At 51.1% G+C, this 18,768-nt stretch overlaps 5 protein-coding genes across 5 annotated transcripts; 2 read left to right on the top strand and 3 right to left on the bottom strand.

Annotated features, from left to right (window-relative positions):
• Positions 1-444: 444 nt before the first annotated feature.
• On the bottom strand, positions 445-1,162 carry COCSUDRAFT_33204 (hypothetical protein). The gene has a single exon (XM_005647440.1). The coding sequence runs from the start codon at positions 770-772 to the stop codon at positions 545-547; it is 228 nt and encodes a 75-aa protein (XP_005647497.1). The 5' UTR covers positions 773-1,162; the 3' UTR covers positions 445-544.
• A 627-nt stretch (positions 1,163-1,789) lies between these two features.
• On the bottom strand, positions 1,790-4,684 carry COCSUDRAFT_47452 (hypothetical protein; the record flags this gene model as incomplete). Its single annotated transcript, XM_005647439.1, has 7 exons — positions 4,274-4,684; positions 4,058-4,148; positions 3,817-3,854; positions 3,582-3,647; positions 2,977-3,132; positions 2,345-2,482; positions 1,790-1,963 (listed from the first exon to the last, which is right to left on the bottom strand). Exons 1-7 carry the CDS (start codon positions 4,649-4,651, stop codon positions 1,790-1,792), a joined length of 1,041 nt encoding a protein of 346 aa, XP_005647496.1. The 5' UTR covers positions 4,652-4,684.
• Positions 4,685-5,087: 403 nt separating this feature from the next.
• On the top strand, positions 5,088-7,827 carry COCSUDRAFT_41963 (hypothetical protein; the record flags this gene model as incomplete). The annotated part of the gene is made up of 5 exons (XM_005647438.1): positions 5,088-5,193; positions 6,167-6,348; positions 6,573-6,710; positions 6,955-7,102; positions 7,589-7,827. 5 exons carry the CDS (start codon positions 5,088-5,090, stop codon positions 7,825-7,827), a joined length of 813 nt encoding a protein of 270 aa, XP_005647495.1.
• Positions 7,828-10,384: 2,557 nt separating this feature from the next.
• Positions 10,385-12,644, top strand: COCSUDRAFT_63347 (hypothetical protein; the record flags this gene model as incomplete). The annotated part of the gene is made up of 5 exons (XM_005647437.1): positions 10,385-10,540; positions 10,863-10,968; positions 11,308-11,447; positions 12,051-12,197; positions 12,495-12,644. The coding sequence occupies 5 exons, from the start codon at positions 10,385-10,387 to the stop codon at positions 12,642-12,644; spliced, it is 699 nt and encodes a 232-aa protein (XP_005647494.1).
• Positions 12,645-14,000: 1,356 nt separating this feature from the next.
• On the bottom strand, positions 14,001-18,363 carry COCSUDRAFT_15779 (histone deacetylase 3; the record flags this gene model as incomplete). The annotated part of the gene is made up of 10 exons (XM_005647436.1): positions 14,001-14,268; positions 14,678-14,834; positions 15,308-15,465; positions 15,687-15,729; positions 15,932-16,062; positions 16,511-16,728; positions 17,055-17,159; positions 17,351-17,431; positions 17,633-17,728; positions 18,232-18,363. 10 exons carry the CDS (start codon positions 18,361-18,363, stop codon positions 14,001-14,003), a joined length of 1,389 nt encoding a protein of 462 aa, XP_005647493.1.
• Between the last annotated feature and the right edge of the window lie 405 nt (positions 18,364-18,768).

The following is an 18,768-nucleotide window of genomic DNA, read 5'->3' as shown; positions in this document are numbered from 1 at the left end:
CGCTCTCCTGGAGCTAAATCCAATCTACCTTTCTTAAACAACAAGATAATGTGAATTGGACATTCACCCGCTGGCGCGGCTTGAAGTATGTCAAGAGTGTTAGCCGCCCCCCACTTCATTTGTGATTAAGCTCGCACCATTCTCAGAATGCTGCTTGTAATTTCGTTGGCATCCACTTTGCCTGTAGTCTTTCGCTTCTGAGAATCTGCAAAGTAGCTGGGCATGGTGTGTTGCCATATGCATCATTAAGAATGTGGTTGCTATGAATCATGGCCCATGATGCCAGTGATGCATATGCATTCCACAGTGTGCATGCAGGAATGCCGCGTCGCGTGTGCAGACTTGGTCATGAAATAAATCATCCTTGCGAAAGACTGCCCCTGAGACCAACAAGCCTCCCAGCGCTCCTAGGTGGCTCCCAACAGGTCTCTAGAGTGTAAAAATAAAAATAATCTTTCTTACATCTGGCTCCAGTGATTCTGGCCAGGGATTTTCGTCTCATTTCTTTCTCCGGATATCCAATAGCGGAAGAAATAAACAGCCCTCAAGACGCACACCAGAAACAGTATCTGCACCGCACTAGACATAAGGCAGTACAGCTGCAAGCGTCAATTGTTCGCACTGCATGCCTGCACCAATCAGCGGGCTGCTCTGCCACGTCTGACCTCTCACAAAATGAGAGCACCGTCATCTCACCCGTGAGATGCATCTCATGCTTGTTCACATCCAAGTGTACAGATCTAGCTATAAAGACATATATGGAATTAACCATTTGCACCTTACTTTGATGCAAGACAACGGTGGAATTCGAAATTTCCAAAAAATAAAATAAATACTTGACACAAAAGCAATGAGACTGCACACATATCTGGGCGGCCCTCAAAATACTGCCTGGTGCTGTTGCATACCTCGTACAAGCATGCAGCTGGGCATCTTAGGCACCCTGCATGTACTGGATGCACTAAAACACCGGCACACTACCTGTAATTTGTTGAAGGTTAAATTCAAACCAGCGCCCAGCTGAAAATTCCCTTAGAGTCAACAACTGGTGGCAAGAAGCCACGTGAACCTAAAATCACAAATAAGAATCTGGGTAGCTCTTAATACCGGCAGCCACTGCTGCCGTGCAGATCCTCCCACACTGCCCTAGATCAAAGCGTGCTGCTCCAGCTTCCATTCAGGGAGTCCTTTTTCGTCACACATCGCGCTAAGGAATTTTGACCAAACCACTGATCAAAGCAAGCTGGCGCACTGGTACCACATCTCAATTCAGGCCACCAGGTTCTCCCCAATCCGGCGGCCAACTCGCCGAAATCCAAACCGGCCAAGGGTGTGCAGACACTACATCACTACACATCACTGCCTTTCAGGCAGATCACAAATTGGCCCAGGAATATTTTGTCCCTTCTGGGGCTGACAAGCCGGCGTAGCTAAGGGTAGAAGGTCTTGCAGAGGACACATGCATCTCCATAAATCCAGAGCCTTGCTCTGATTAGTCAACCCAACTGAAGGAAGCTTCCTTTTGCTGTTTGCACATCTGATAGACCCTCTCAAGGGGGCCCCAGATTCGCTCTCCACAGCAGCCCGACTATCAGTGGAACAAATCAAGGATCCAGCATCCGTGACAAACACAGCCAGGCACTAGGGACTGCCTCCTCTATGCCTCATCCTTTTCAAATAATGCCTTGCACCGCAGAGCTACCCATCTGCGGCAGGACTTGTGTGTTTCCCTCTCCGAAAGATTACTCCAGCCACTACACAGCAGCTCGATAGGAGCGAAAACTGTGTGTCACAAAAGAGTGGGTGCCAGCATGCTGCGGTGGTGACTTTGTCTCCTAATGCTCTCCTTTCCGATGGTGGCGCCTTTGAGGCTTGCAATCGTGACATTCTTGAACCCGCCAGTGCCGAAGTACCGGCGGATTCGCGCGCCCATGTCATCATATGACACGTCAGCAAACGTCACCTGCGCAAACCATAACTATTAAGAAAACACTCCCAGTGCACAAATCTCCGCGACACCTCGTTGAAAAGATCAGTAAGTTTCAGGTGGTTCCCAACAAATCTCAGGAAATGTAATCTGCTCAACACCGTGACACATCCCCTCAGCCCAGCAGACTGACTTTCTGGTAATTATGGTGAAGCTGCATGACCCAAAGATTTATTATACATTTTCCAAAGACATCCTTCTGTACGGCTACATCGTAACGGCCAATGCAGCAGAGCCCCACTCATAAACTCTTTAAACATTACCCCACATGGCCTGAAAAGCGAAGTAGATAAGCACAGAACAATTGCCCAAAGCAAAGTTTTCTCGATTACACAGTATTATGCAGGTCCTGCTCACCTGGGATTTCAGGTAGACGGTCATGCGCAGAGTGGCGATGATTGTGGGTATGCCACTTGTTGATGATCCCACAAAGTAGTCTGCATGTGCCATCATCTCCATATCCTTTATCAGCTGCCTAGTCTCCCGGCAACGGTCCTGTGATGCATATATACTTGATCAAAATATACGTTGTGCGAGCTGAGCACATATCTTCATTGTTGCGCTGTGAGCTGTTTTGATCTGTGTCAGGATTTTTCTCTATGGTGTGCCCCCCTCTATGCTATTTGCTATTTATTCTCCATGAAAAAGGGGCTTAGAACACTGAATGACATGCCTAGAGCCTAGAGGATGCAAATGAGCACGTCAGGACGCAGCATGCATGCATTTCCAAAAAGAGGCAAGAATCAATGCACCCCAAAAGTTTACGGAAGGCAGACTACGATCACTGGCTCTCATGAAGTCTTTGGCATCTTACAAAAGGTGTAAGAATTCAAATTCCGAAGGGATTGGGAAGTTCCGAGGGGATGCCAATTCCAATACTGCCCAGGAAATAACAGTTGCAATGGTCTTCCGCGGCGGCTAAATAGCAGGAGTCAGCAAAGAAGCCAGCTGGAGCATGCAACTGGGTGTTAGGGTTAGAGGGGTCGTACATGCAGCGGAAGGGAGTTGAAGGTCGCCTGGTGGTGCCCCTTGGTGCGGTAATATTTTGAGGGGCGCGCGATCTTGCACCCTATGTACTGCGCCGCCAGCTGCTCCGCCTCTGCTATCGCCGCCTGATCATCCCCTATCAGGACGCAGGTGCCCCCCTGTTGCAGAAAACATGGCCGTCCATCTCAAAATAGCTCTCCAAAGACATCCTGTAACGACCACAGTGGACTGCTGACTGGACTGCACAGTTGCCACTTAGCAAGCGGCAGGATACCCAAACTGTGGAGGCCAACTGGTGTTAGTTGAACACAGTCACGTGCTTGAAATCCCAATTCCTTAGATATCTGCAAATTCTCAGTAAATGGCACGCTTTATTGCAGACATGTCTCCTAGCCGCCATTAGGCGGCGACCCCATTTGTCTGAATACTACCCATTTGCGGCAAAGCTACTGGTGTGCTTTCCCAGCAGGTGCCCTCAAGAGAAATGGCAATCAATCAGTCAGAGTATCCTGAAGGTTTAAGGTCCATCTTGGATTATTTATTAACGCCATCACTGTACAGGCAAGCTATGGGCTTGGCAGAAGCAGGTGAGGCAGAAGCAGCTCACCCTGACCCCCACGTAATTGTCCAGGAAAGTGTTTATCAAATCCTCTGGTTTTGTGGTGGTCCTCCCCTGCAGCAAAAAAAAAGCAAGGAAGTTGGTGACTGCAACATTGAGCAGAACAGTGCCACTCTTGTGAACCTTCCAGAAGCGGTAGCAAAGTACCTCAGCAGAGGAAGTCAAATCGCATTCAGGAGGGTTGGATCTCGTAATAAGCTTGAGAGATGGCAAAGGGACTCACCAGGACCTCATCCTCTGTAGCCTTGTCACCTCCTCGCACTGCACCCATCAATAGCTCAATATCAGTTTCACCAAGTTTTAAATCCACCAACTTTCCTGAGATATCTGGCCATTCTCCGCCTTTTACAGCTATACTGCCCATGGAAGCCACTCTGCAAGCGGGGATGGGATAGTGCCCGAGAAAAGTGACACCTGTTCAGTGAATGTGATCAGGCTGCGGATACTTTGAGGAATGAACGCACCGTGGAAAGCGATGGTTGGCTTGTCGTAGCTATCCAACACCGCAAGTGCAGCATCCACCTCCCTCTGCATGGTGGGCTGCAGCCTCCAAGTCTGTGGGGGCACAAGCGCATCGCATGTTCATTGAAATGCTCTATCCAAAATTTTGAGGCGCTTGCCAGAACATGCCCTGGAAATGCAACTTGGAGGAACTGAAGTCGAGTTTATAACGAGCTTGCCTTTCTGACCACCGCAGGATCGAAGCGAGCCTGAACGTGCGAGATCCCTATTGCATCCGATGCTACAGCCATTTTTCCATACGAATAGTATGCACAGCTCTCATTCTTTGCCAGAGCAGGAGTCCACGGCTGCAGGAAGCCCGACTCGGTCTGGAAGTAATCGTGCCATCCCCCGCCCTCGGTGCACATGTATGGAAACTCAGTGTTGTCGAGATAGACGCTGCCGTTGGAGCCATAGAGCGCAGGCAGGGCGGACCAGAGACCGTTTATGTGCGCCCCCAAGCCAGACCAATGGAACTGGAGAACGCTGCATGCTTCGGACCCAGTCGCACAGAGCACGACGGCCAGCAGGACAAGGACAAAATGCTGCCGTTGCATGGTGCCGATCGATAGCCTAACCTGCTAGATCACACTCAAAACTGTGACGGGCTCGCTGCGCTAAAAGGGTTACAGGGGATCTGTTGTCACTGATCCGAGAGACTAACCGATCAGTAATTTCGCAACCATGCACGTCCTAAACAGGCAACACCGACGTCAGTGTTACCCACAGCGATGGAGTAGGCTGCGGACCAGCGAAAAGTGTTCGTCGATGCAACAGAAGAACAATCTTTTGGAGCTAGTGGGCGCTCAGAGTGATTGGTCCATCTTGTGTTGTGCATAGGCAGGTCCTGGCGCGTTATAGCCACTGTGGTGCTTATTTGAAATAAGTTATTTCTCCCGACCTACCCCGGTTCGCTAGCTCTGGAGACGTGAGTTCCAGGGTTACAGCTGAGTGGAGGTGTAGAGAAGCAGTACTGAGAGCCGGTGGTTCGCGATGGCCGTCTGCGTGCCTGCAGCCCGCGCTGCGCTGTTCGTCATCGTGGCTGCGCTGATGCTCATGACACCCATAGTCACGTCTGCTGCGCTTGGCGTGGTGTCTCGTCATCTAGAATTGTAAGTAACTCTACTTGTTATTGTTTGGATGAAAAGTTGCGCTGTTCGCACGCTTGCAGGCACACCTTCCGGATGTTCTTTTGCGGGTTGTCGTGTTCACGCCTCCACTCTTGTCTTCCTTTTGGCCGTCTGCCTGTGTCTTGACTGGTTTGTGAGCCCTTGATGCATGCGCAGAGATGTCCCAGGAGCCTTATCTGCATCGACGTTATCTGGAACGCGTGCTGCTAGCGTCACTAACACGCGCCATCTTCTCGCTGAGGCCTCTGCGTCAGGTCCGAAACTCTTCTTGCAGCCCTCACAGCATGAAACGTTCACACATGGCCTATGGGGCTGTGGAAAGAAAGAAGCAGTCATTGGGGGACTATCGATGGACCGCACTGCGCTGGGAACCTTCATCTTGACATTTGCTCTGTCACTTTACTGCCGTCCATGCTTCACTTTGAGCATTTTATGCTCTTCCGCTGATGAATGCTCGATTCTAAACTTATACGGCAGCCTTTTTGGACTCTACTGGTACTGAGACAGTGGAGTTAGCACCGTTTCAGCGACTGCCTACTGTATACAGTTATGTCTGGGGTTAACGCCTCCTTTGTCACCTTTGGCCCGACCTAGCTTGAACTTGCCTGTACCTTTTTTTACAGAAATTTCTCACAAGCTTGTAAGGTTGTCCTCATGCATCTGGATGCACATTTTCCGGGAGTGTTTTGTCTAGGTGCACACCCTGGAATAGGGAACTTAGCTGCCATCGAGCAGACTGAATTAGGCTCTGCAGGTTTGGCTGCAGATGTTCCCTATAAGTTTGTCCCATGTCCCTGCTCTGGCTCTGCTGCTGATGAAATTGACACAACGGGGGTTTGGCGAATTAGTAATATCACAAAACAGGTGCAAGTGCCTCCTGCTAGATACCCCTCTTCCCTACGGAAAGTCCTGTCCAAACACCCGTTCTCTGTGATGGTGCAGGAGGCCACAACCCCAAGGCACACACAAAACCTCCGGACAACATCCTGTTCATGTATGAGGTGCACGGATGGCTCATGTCTATTGCTTGGGGCGTGCTGGCACCTGCCGCCATCGTGCTAGCCTACAACTTCAAGAACGTGCCGCCCACCAACATGTGGTTCCACGCGCACCGCGCTCTCATGGTGGGACCTTCTCTCTTCCTTCCATTTTTGGATACGCGTTCTTGAAGCAGATCCTAGTTCCTTGCAGCAGTGTCTCATTGATTTACAGCTGTGGCAAGCCGGAACATTGACATGAACATATTGATTTTGAGATTTGAGGTTCCAGCGGCAAATGTCGCAGAGCATGTACACTGACAGCTTTTGAAATTCTGAGTTTGAACTCAAATTTTGTTGCTGCTGCGCAGCTGCTGGCGTACCTGATGCAGCTGGCGGGCGTGGGTGTGATCATCGCAGTCATGCCGCAGTACTGGGATTACTACTCCCGCCAGGTCATGATCCACATCAGCGTGGGCATTGCCTGCGAATTCCTGGCTGGCATGCAGGTGAGTAATTCCCTCTGAGGCTTTTCAATAGAAAGGGAAGGTGTGATATTTCCTAAGGCAAAACAGCCCACAACATACATGCAGCTGACAGCGTCCCTGGATTTGCACAAGCAAGCAGTTGGCTGCATTTGGTCTGCGGCAAGCCCTTGTTCACACGATACTATACGCACGAGATGATTACTACTGTATATGTCCATTAAAGGCTGCCAGATTGCTAAGTTTCATTTCACATTTGCTGCTGCAGGTGTTGTCGGCTATGGTGAAGCGGCCAGGCAAGGCCTCCCCCTACCGCAGGACTTGGAGTGTTGCCCACATCTGGACTGGGCGGCTGCTGCTCATTGTGGGCATCGTGCTCATCTTTGACGGCCTTCTGCTGTACCACAGCGGCAAGCGTGAGTGCTCTTTGCAGCCCTGTAGTGCATTGTTTCTGCTGCATCCATCATTCAGAATGTGGTGAGGTTGCGCAGTTTCTGAACATCGGAGCTGAGCACGTTGTTGCAGCGCAGCACATAGATTGTAGCCGGAATTGTCCTTTTCGGGTTGAAGAGTAATCATGGGCATACCTTGCCATTGCCCACAACCCTGAAATCCACCTTCAACTTTGCCTGTCTGCTTGTTGAGCGGCCTTCATCTCAATCTGCCGAGAGCGTCTCAATGAAAGTTGTGGCCAGAGCGCTCTTGACAAGCCATGAGCAATCCCTTTAGAGAGCAGAATCTTCAAACATGAATGCTAGGTTGATGGCGCCCAAGCAAGTGATGATCTGCCTGGAACACGTGCTGCAGGGTAGAAATCCAATGTCAGTGAGGATGCTCCCGGCAGACATGCAGGGATTGAGGCAGATGATCAAAGACTGACATGGCTTTCTTGTGTGCTGCAGCGTACCAGCACCTGTTTGTCATCCTGTCGGCGATCCTGTTCTTCTTCTTCTCGGTAGCTGCCGGGAAGGACGCGTACGACCAGGTGCGGCTGCCGCCGCCGGCCGTCACCGAGGCAGCTGCCGCGAAGCTGCACGAATTTGCGCTGCAGCCGCTCGGAGGCAACTTTCCCTCACAACTGGACAGCGCCTGCGTCTCGCCCTCTAGCAGCGCCGGCAAAATTGCCGCCATCAAATGTTAAGAGGGGTTCCCTCTCGGCGCCTGAGGGCAGCTTAAAACCACACAATCTTCTCCTTCTGTACATGGGGTTGAATTGGGCGTTTTAGCTAATTTTATCCAGCGTTTTCACAACCAGCTTGAGCTGCTGGCTGTGAAAATACCTGGTAGAACAGGAGGGATGCAAAACCCTTGGTGTTACTGGGGTCCAATCTGTACATAGAGGGTTGCCAAGCATCCAGCGAAGTAGGAAAGATGTGTTTTGTCATGGTGCCAGATCTGTGTCTCCTCGTTGAGTCTGCCACGGCTGGCTGCAGGCAGCCACTAGAGGGTGATGAGGGATATGGCAGTTCCATGCACAGTCCATTCTTAGAGATGGGCGTGGGAGATCGCTTGTGGGAATTTGTTGGATGCTGATGTGCTTTACTGCAATTCTTTGGGAGGATTCGCACTGCTCTTTGCAGGGGAGATCCCCTGTCAGAAGTTCAGGGCCTACGGGTGGCCAGCGGGCCATAATGCAACTATCAATGCTATTGTGGGCAGCCAATGCCAAATGGCAATAGCACAATACTTATCTCGCTCCCATGCAGAGACTTTTGGGGCTTTTAATTGGAGCAGCCATCTGATGACTTGCTGAAGGATTTTTGCTATGGACCTGTTCTTTGGGGTCTTATAGTGAGACCTTATGCTAGCTTGAGCATTCTTTCGTTCCTCGACTGGTTGGGAAGCTTTTGGGCTTGGTTCAACTCTGGGGCCTGGGCCCATTACCAGGTGCTTTAGCTCTTTAGCCGGATCTACATTGATGTCCAATGCAAGTCCTGATGTATTGGTTACTCAAGTTGATCTTGGGCCAGCATTTTTGCAACCGATCATGACTCAAGGAAGTGTGGCCGTGTACGCATGGGGTTACAAGTGCCAGGTGAATTGGAATACAAGTTGCTGCAAGTGCTGATCTTCTCAAGAAACCTTGAAGTGCTTCATGGGAATCCATATTGGCTTTTGGTTTGACGCTTTTGCTACTGGGTGTTTTCATGGGGGGTGCCTTGAAGTATGCAAGTATGGGATGTCTGTTGGGAATTCGCTGTGCTTTTGCCGCTGTGCTTTTACTGGGGTTAAAATTTCTATTTTATTGGCTGAGATGCATCAGGTCGAGGCAGTGTTGCTCATCTGATGGAATTAGTCACCATTATTGGTAATGGCGAGGCAACACAACAGTCTAGTGACATTTGGAATTGACTCGCAAATGGTTGCTTTGCCTGTGCTATCTAGATCTGCAACTCCAATTCTTTATCTGGTGTACGGGTTGCAACTGATATGACTCTTGAGTTCGACACTTTTATATTCCAAAAAAACATGAACTTCATGTGTGCTGCAGCAGCAGAAAATCTCAGGAGTAAAGGGTTATGGGATTCTTGCCAGTGTTCTGTGGATGCATCCACATATGTTTTATCAATGCCTAGCTAGCTATAGCTGTTTCATACTATATCATGTTACCTCTGGTACAAGCTGGGCAGTGGAAAGGAGACTGTGCAATGTAATGTTCTGCAGTTTTGTGACTTTGAATCGGTAATGCTGTGGCTCTGCAGTGATGATCAGCTGCAGCTGCACAGCTGCATGCAAGCAAGACGGTCTGAATTCAGGGTCAGCATCTATTGGCCAGTTATTGCTGCACCTTGTAACGCATTTGCATAGCAGTAGAAGGATAGCCAGCATCCTTGGGGTGAGAGCAACTTCCTGCCAAAACAATGCATCGCACTCATGTATACGCACTTTCACAAGTTGCAACAATTGTAATGCAATTACCGTACGCCTATAGTAAGAAAAAAGCAGCTAGTGCTAAATTTGAATGTTGAGCACCTGTTGTATTCCATGCGGATTATGCATGCAGGCATGTGAACGCCTAGTAGGCAGCAACACCAACAGAATATACACACCATTGTCTGAGGGGCGTCTTGAAGTCTTGTAATATTGATTTACATTGACATTAGTGTGCCACGTGCCACAGTGTGTGACAAAGCCAGCTAAGGTCCTTTGTCTCCAAAAGATAGTAGTGTGATGCCGCTGTGCGTCAAAGTTATGCACTCTTCAATGCTCCTTCACGTTCAGGAATGGAAAGGAATGTCCAAAAAGCTTGAGTTGACGTTCAGCATGCGTCAGGTGCCATGGTAATGGCCAAGATTGGCAACACCATTCTGTGAGCACTGCAGAGCGCAGAAAGGTTGAACCACAAATAGCAGTCAGGTCAAAGTGATCGAAAAAAAAAAGCGTTTCGAGCTTTATAGCAACATCGCAAAGCCTCCCTTGCAGCATCAGTTGGTACTGTTCATGTCATTCACTGATCTGGGGATATGACAAGCTTATTGTTGGTTTCCTGCCGCTCATAGTGAAGAAATCTGATCGTCAACATTTTCCTATTAGATAATTGTTATTTTCTTGGCGAAAAACAAGCGATATAATTACGAGAACCTCGACTTGGCAGAGATTGTTTTGTTCACGGTTGTAGCGTGAGGAAAACAGAAGTGCCAGTGGTGCCGCTGCGCCTACAACGCCTTGCGAAACCCAAAAGAATTGAAGTAACGCTCATGGCGGCCAATCGGGGGTGCGACGTCCCGTCAGCAGGCATCAGCTACCCCATCACACTGGGAGACACCCTCCTGTCAGACAAAGCCAGTCACTCCTACTGCTCGCTCCGATACGACTTCAAGCCAGCGTCTGCAGGCCGCTTCAGGCAGGGATCCGTGACGATGCAAGACAACCAGGCAAGTGCCTTGCCACCGGCCATACTTCTGCCTTGCTTTGTCCTTTTGCCTGAAAGACTCTACATCGTCGAAAATAAGAGGCTATCCTGAGCCTCAGTATCTCTCATCTGTGATCTACCAGTGCCTGCGCTCCTACCCGAACAAAAAACTAGACAAAAGCGATGGGGCACCTGAAAGCTGCTTCAAGTCATGGCATTGCATTCATGCTCTTCTTCCTATTGCAAAATTCCAAGTGCACAATGAACCTTGCAGTTGTCACGTCTGCGAGGCATGCAGCCACTGATATGCACTGGCTGCTCAGGTGGTCGTGAACCTTCCAGATGCAGCGGCGCAGGGCACAGATATGTCCTTCAGCGGAAGGCATGAGCACAGCAGGGACGGACTGGACTGCGTGGCCATCTTTGATGGTGTCTCATGGCGCCTAGAGCTCGTGCAGGGCCTTGTGAAGGGCCTGAAAGCCACCAGGCGAGTCTCTTTCTTTCTTTTCTCTTTCTTTTGCTCCACCTGACCACTTGTTCCCGTCTGCAGGTGTGCATTCTTAATGCCAGAGTATTAAGTGATTTGCATAGCTGCCGGACGCACATAGCTGAGCGATCATGAAACATGCATGGAGTCTTGCATGCTTCAGATCTGCAGAAGCAGCTTAAAAATTGGTTCTTGAAGGCATTTGAGAGACATTTGCGGAAGGCTCACCCGAGAAAAATCAGACAACTGACAGTGGACCACAGTAAGCAGGGTTACTACAGGGGTGACTGATGAAAGTGCATGTTCCAGGCGCGCTGCGCGGGTGCCAACGCCGCCGCCTCAGGCTCTGCAGCCTGAGGTTATTGCGGACGCTGATGTGGCGGGTGATGACATGGTGGACGCGCTGGTTGCTGCACTGGAGGTGCGGACAATTTGATTTTTGTCTCTCTAGCTGCAAGTCGTTTGTGCAGCTACACAGGTGTGCAGCACGTCGAGCTTTGAGCGCCAATTACACTTCTGCGTAAAAGTATCTGCATTGCTGGGCAGGTCCATGGGGTCTGGGACCAGGCACGTGCATTCACAGGAAGGGCTTGTTGCAATCACCCTTTTTGAAGGCAGCATGTGAGGCAACTGGCATAGCAATCAGCAGAAGCATCTATGGAGGTGCCTGGCTGGAGTGCAAACCATTGGTGTCACATATCGGACTAACGCTTGCCAGGACGTGTCATGTGATTTAAGGGGCATGGGTTCAATTCTGTGTCCTTTACCACGCCCCCATGCTTCATCAGGGCGTCTTTTTACACCCCCACCAAACTCTCAAGGCGCGAGCTTGACCTGCTAGACATGAGAGCACCTGGTAGCAAAGACAGGCCTGGCTTGGTAATGGGGGCACTCTTTCTTTTGAGGATTGAGAGACAGGGCATGGGCTGAAAAACCGCATGTTTGACATCAGAAGGGTTGTTTCTGCAAGGTGGACGAGCCGGCAAGGACAGTGTCTCAGGCAAGAACGGCGCCTTCTGCGCAGAATCGGGCCTCGGAAAAGGAGTGGTTTGGGTCTGACGTGGGAGAGGCAATGGAGGAAGAAGGGCCAGATCAGGATGCAGCACATGAGGAAGAAGCAGAGCCTGATCGGGCAACGTCACAAACAGCTAGCCCATCGCCAAGAGCACAGGTGAGGGACTACATTCTGCGATGGCCATGCGCTTGTTCTCTGTTACATTCGTCATTGACCTGTCCGATATCTGTGTCTTGCACGGCATCGGACTTATGTGTTGTACTTTATTTTTGAGCGAGATAATCCCCTGCTTTGGACTTCCATTTGATGGCAGTTTCAGTCCTTTCTAAGGCTGAATTCTTGTGTTGCCTCTGAAGCTTGCACCTGAGGGCCACTTTAGATGGCAATCGCGCCAGTGATCAGAATGAGATGTGCAGATCCTGTGTGTGACACATGCGGGTGTTGGTGGAACAGGGTTCTGGGGCGCTGGCAGGGGTGGATATGTCAGAGCTGGAGAGGGAGTTTATGCGTGCGCCGGATGACTCATCTGATGAGTCGGACGATGACGAGGCGCTCAATCACTGCAGTGATGATGACAGCGAACTGGCGCTGGAAGACTTCTGACTGCAGCAAGCGTGGAAGGGGTTACAGCGCGTTAAGTTTATGAGGGAGACAGTTTCTGGCTACAATATTCATGACGCATTTTGTGCTCGTATGCTTTAAAAACCTTTGGAATTTCAATGTGACATATGTGTAACACTACAAGTCTCTACCAAGCTAAGCTGCAAATACTATAACAAGTGGTGCCGGCATTCCTATGCAAATTGCTTTCCGCATCTAGCCAGTTCTCATTCCGCCCTGATCCCTATACCCAAGGTCATGACTATCATCACAGTACTGCATGTACATACTTCATGGCTAACCCAATCATGGCTATCTTGGACTCTACATTGTCACGCAGTTCCTCTGAACACCAGCCGTGCTCACAAGCATGGAGGTTTACATGCTGCATCTGAGCAGTCAGTACTCCTGAAGGGAGGTTCTTCCAATGCTTTGGCCTCCGGGGCTGTAACCAAAGCTCTTCAGTGGCGACTGCATGCGCGCATCTGGTCCTGTGGCATTCCCTCCCACACCTTGCATGACACATGCCTGTCTGGTCAGATCTTCATCGCACTTCAAAGCCTTGAAGCCGCAACTGCAGAGCATGCGCGCATGCGTGACAATCTGAGTCACGCATCATAAGGAGCACAAGCCCTTGGAGCAGCAGGCATTATATGTCTCTTGACAGGTCTCCTTCTGGAATGCTGTCGCCTGCATGAGTGAACAAAATTATGCCTCTTTGAGGCTGAAAGTCTCTACTGTATGATACAATCTAAAGTGGAATCCCAGCGATGTGCAGGGAAATGATGATGTTCTGCAGGGTTGCATACTTTTGCAAAAGTATGCCCCTCCTGGTTTACAGCAAAAGGGCGTTGTTCACATACCTTGCTCCCTGGAGGAACGCCCCTTGGCGGCTGCAGCCGCGGCTGCGGTCGCCTGCACCAGTGAGGAGGGTATCCTCTGCAGCGGAAGCTTCTGCTCGGACGCGCCTGCCCCGTTGGGCAGCTCCCCAGGCGAACTGCTGCCCGGCTCGTTGCTGGGATCTGCAGCGGCAGCGCAGCAGCTTGTCACAATTAAAAACAACAACATGATACCGACAGAAATATGAAAAAGTGAGAACGAATAGTCCTGTACCTTCCAAATCTTTCGTGGAGGCCTCTACAGAGATTCGATCCTCTTATGCCATAACTTCACACACTCTGAGCAAGCAACTCCAGTCCATCTCACCCCAACTATAATCAGGCCCATGCGATGCTGGTTAACGCTTGCAGCCCTCCGGTGTAGTTTTCCGCAGCGGATCAAAGCCCCCAGGCGACAGCTCTCCCCAGGGGACCCACCACGGCTGAAACACACCTAAGCCCAACCTTGCAAACCCCACAATCAGATCAACTCACCCCGGCTGTAGTCCAGGTCAATACGCGCGCGGCCGCTGCTGCCGGGTCCTGTCTCCAGGGGCGCATCCTCGAACCGGCCGCGGCCGTCCCACAGCTGCGCGCGCTGCCCTGAGTCACCGCCCGGCCATGCTGAGTCACCTTCCGGAGGCGATGAGTCATCGGCTTCGTCGCTGGGGCCTTCTGTCTCCATGTCCTCGGGCGCCATCGCGTCCGGCGGCCGCTCCCGGAACTCTTGCCCCGTCGCCGATCCGATCCTGCGCGCAGATTTCCTTTCCCATCATATTCCCAAGAATCCTGGGGCTCATATAGTGCTCCTGCCTGAGCACACCTGCCTGAGGCAAGTGCTTGGCAGAGGTCCAACAGTGCAGGAACTAAGGACGAAAGGGTCCCTCCCTAAGGGCCAAGAGGCAAGCAATACAAGTCATGCAGCACCAACGTAAAAATTGCACAGAAGCTGACGCTTGCTGTGCCGCTGCTGTGCATTATCCATCCCTTGCAGCGCTCAGCCACTATCCGATTCTCCAGCACCCTCACCGACACTACAAGTGGTGCCGCTTTGCCCGCCCTCAATTTCATTCGCGAATCAGCCATGAACAGTTGCACCGAGGGTCTGACAGCATGCGTGTTATTTGCATCCGAGCAGCATGCCGCACAAACGCGCACCGGGCGATGTTGACGAAGATTTTGCGCTGCAGATTTTCCAGGTACTGGCGCGTGTTGAGGTTCTCCAGGTTCTCCGGCAGCGGCAGGTGCAGCTTGGCGCCCGGCTGGAACAGGCTCTGGTGGTCGTTCTCCGGCAGCTCGTCCTCCAACTCCACGCCTGCCATGCCATTCACACTTATTTCACACTAAGGGCAGGATATACATTTCCGGCATCCAGTGATGTGGTCGCCACACCCAGTCTTGTTACATTGCCCAAGCCAAGGTGAAGCATGCTGCATGAGCGTGCGGCAGACTGCGAGTATTGCAGAGCCGCAGCCTCTACTGAGCCGCCCCCGGTTACACGACACCAAAAGGGCGCACAACTCTTGGCAAAACAATCACGCCAGGACAACCTTGTGGTTACAAAATGCTCGGTTCCAAGGCTGTGTTCTCATGGGAAGCTCGTCCCCTGGGTTCAAGCTCTGCCACTCAGGACAAAACAGGCACGAGCCACAATGTATCCTTTGGGACTTCTGGCCCAAAAGATACATGCCAGGACAAGCTTCATGCTTGAAAGGCCCGGCAGTCGCTGCTCAGGCCACAGTGCATCGTCTACAGGACATAGGAGCGGGAGAGCGGGAGAATCAGCACCGAGGATGCGGCCTGTCTCGTAGGCCCAGCAGCGCGCCACGCTGGCAATGTTGTAGCCGCCCCCGCCCAGGACCAGCATGGGCAGCCCGAATGACATCATGTACTGCTGACACTCCGCGTGACCCTGCAAAGCGTGACGCAGCAAGAGCGTCAGCAACCTTGGCGCAGTGGTGTCTTCAACACTGCGCCGAACAGGCATCTTAGGATTGTGGACCTGTGATTCATGGGGTGCAGCTCCTCACTGCTGGCATGGGTGGCCGGGGCAGTGATCTGGACCGTTTTGCATAGATGGTCAAGGAATTGGCTGGCATGGTGACAAAAGGAGTCCTTCATGAGTCAGTTGGTATCAAACGTGTGGGTTGGGCTTGCCTTCATCGACAGGTTGAAGGCTCCCAGCTTGTCGCCCGCGAGCGAGTCTGCGCCTGCACATACAAGACTAGAACAGTCAGCATGCATTGTTTCCAAAAATGTGCACATGTGGCTCACAATAGCAATCTAGCCAGTGCCTGCAGTACACCGGGCAACTGTCATACACTCTCGAGGCTAGCGATTTTTCACAGGCAAGCACTGCTCCTCGCTTCAAAGAAATCTGAAGCCTGACTTGGGAGCCTGACTGCGACTCACCGCTCTGGAAGACGATGACTTCTGGCTGGTAGACGTCCACGACTCGCCGCATGACCGGTTTGAACAGCATTTCGTAAGCCGTATCCGTCATGCCATCTTTGAGCGGCACATTGATCGAGTGGTGCTTGCCCCTGCGCGCAGCAACATGTCCCCTCATGCACAGACCCACATTTCCGTTGGAAATCAGGTCCATTACAAGCTCTTAGAGGCAAGGTGAGGGCAAGAAGAGCTGTGTATCCTGGAAGACATAAGTGTGGCATGGCACAAGCTATCTGGAGCTGCATATGTGCATGTGCCAGGAGAAGGGCGGCATACCTCCTTGCGCAAATATCTGATCCCTCAGTGGAACAAGGTTGACAAAGAGCAAGAGACAAGACAGGAAAAACGGAAATGGCAAACGCCACACTGGTCTCGGCAATCACAGATGCAAGGGGGACATGCAAGGTAGCTCCAGTTGCAACTCAGAAAGATCACAAGATCAAGATCGAAATCACAAGATCCAACGTGACCCATGCAAGAGCGGCACAGGCAATAAAAAATTTCTAAGTGAAAGGGCTGTGGAGATAAACAGGGGCGCACTGGCCGCGGCCGACGCTGCCGAGGTCGCCGGTGCCGGGGAAGAAGCCGCCGCCATATTTGTGGAAGCTGACAGTCATCACTTTGTCGGTCATCATGAAGGCCTCCTCCACGCCGTCGCCATGGTGGATGTCTATGTCGATGTAGAGCACACGCGCGTTGTACTTCAGCAGCTCCAGAATCGCCAGCACTATATCATTCACATAGCAGAAGCCGCTCGCCTGGACGCATGCGCGCAGTCAAAGTTCTTGCAAGTGCAAAAATGCCCCCAACATGCCCAAAACAGATCATGTCAAATCATGTGCTTGAGTGGCAATTTATTCTCTGCCAGCAAGCGAGACTTACGCCATGCTGGAGTTTGAGAGAACCCCTGTTGGAAGTATACGTCGCTGTGCAGAGAGCACCACAGAATGCGCTTCAGAGTGCAATGGCAGTTATTTCAGTTTATTCCTGTTCATGCAGCATTTGCTCGCATTCGTTTGTATCTTGCTGAAAAACCAGACACAGATACTACTGTCTTGAAGATGAGGAACAGGCCGGCACCCACCTCGCTTTTTTTGGCGTGGTGCAGTCCCCCCGCCCAGTTGATGACCACATCTGACAGTCCATAGTTGAGCTTTACAGCACCTCCAATGGACCCTCCCGCATATAACTGCACAGACACAAAAAGTCAACAAGAGGACACATTGGCTGGGCTGCATTATCTCACGCCACTTGAGGGAGCACAGCTTTGCTAAAAATCGTGAGACATGTGCCGAGCAGATCTACATTTGCATGAATGCATCATGCATGACATGCACATCTTGATGTAAGTGATCAGGGGCCCAGGGCTGGGTAAACTACCTGGCAGAACCTGAACTGGCCGCTGAAGACTGGGCAGTCCTCGCCCACATTGAACATCTGCATCTGCTTTGCATACTGATCCTGTGGCAGCATACATACTGCACTTCAAGGCTCTGCAGCTGCTTGCCAGATCATTGTGCACATGTTCAGGGGTCCTACAAGTCCTTAACCAGAGCATGGGGATGGTTGAGTCTCCCACTGCATCTCAACACGAGAAATGTGACATACTCTAATTTGCATGCAATAACCAAAGGGATGCATGGGAGTTCGGCCAGGCCGCACCTTGTTCTGAGGGGTGACGCTCTGCAGGAAGTTAATGTACTCCTCGCTGTGAAAGTCCACCATGTCTTCTCCAGTTGCCTTGCGCGGCTTGTACGACTGCACCACCAATACCAGACCATCACAACGCCTGTGATGCCTGACATTCCTCTCTGCCATTGCCGGGTTTTTTCCACTAAACAGGACAGCAAATTTGGCAGTATTTCCGCAGCACAACTCCAGACTCTTCTGAATCACACACTGCAGAGGGATGTTCAACCCCATGCCAATGAAGGGTTGCTATGCACAGCTTGCCGAATTCTGTGTTCTACAATGCATATGTGCTGTGGCGCTCTGGCATGCATGGAAGTACAGGTGCGCAGCACCGTAGAGTCAACCTCGATCATACTTAAAGCAATGTGATGGCACAAGATTCCCACTACATCGAGCCCTACAATGCTGTCAATTAATCTCAAGACAAGGATCGAGCCCTTCAAACATGCCGTATGTGCTGAAGGTGCTCTGTTTACAGGAGCACGCGGCCCGAAGTAGAAGTGGGCAGCCGTGTGCAGCAGGCAAAGGTATTCTGATGTGGCAATGGAGTGAAATGCCTGCAAACGCACCTCGAGCATGTTGTACAGGCCGTAGTGCAGAATGAGATTGTTGGTGAGAGTGATGCGGTGCGGCTTCATGGGATGGTTGGGGCCATAGTAGAAAGTCCCAATGTCCGGGTCATAGAAATATGACACCTGCATGACACAAGAAGTTTAAACATATCCATGGATGCGATCGTTTGCTGCAAGTCCACACCTTCCACACATATTCTTGCAAATGCCCTGCTCAAGGGGGCTGATTTGTTGCAAGAAGATCCGATGCGCATCACATCCTGAAACAACCATTATCAAGCATTTATTTACAGCAAATATCGTTTCGCAGGACAATCGTCATTTGTTATAACAGAAAAGCAGCTCAGGAACTTATGACACAGGTGCCAGCCTTGTCCTTAAGAATGCGTTTTGGGCACGATGCAATGGTTCCCACTACATTATGAGCGCAAACAAGAGCCCCAGAGTCGACAAAGACGGATTCAAGAGACATTAAAGTGTCGAACGCTCAAGTGCCGACCTCTCGGGAACTTCTAACAAAGAAAGGCCGACTCC

This window comes from Coccomyxa subellipsoidea, assembly GCF_000258705.1.
Source record: "Coccomyxa subellipsoidea C-169, whole genome shotgun sequence".
In the NCBI taxonomy this organism is placed as follows: Eukaryota; Viridiplantae; Chlorophyta; class Trebouxiophyceae; family Coccomyxaceae; genus Coccomyxa; species Coccomyxa subellipsoidea.
Note: the sequence above shows the minus strand (reverse complement) of the source record. Positions and strands in the feature narration are given on the sequence as shown.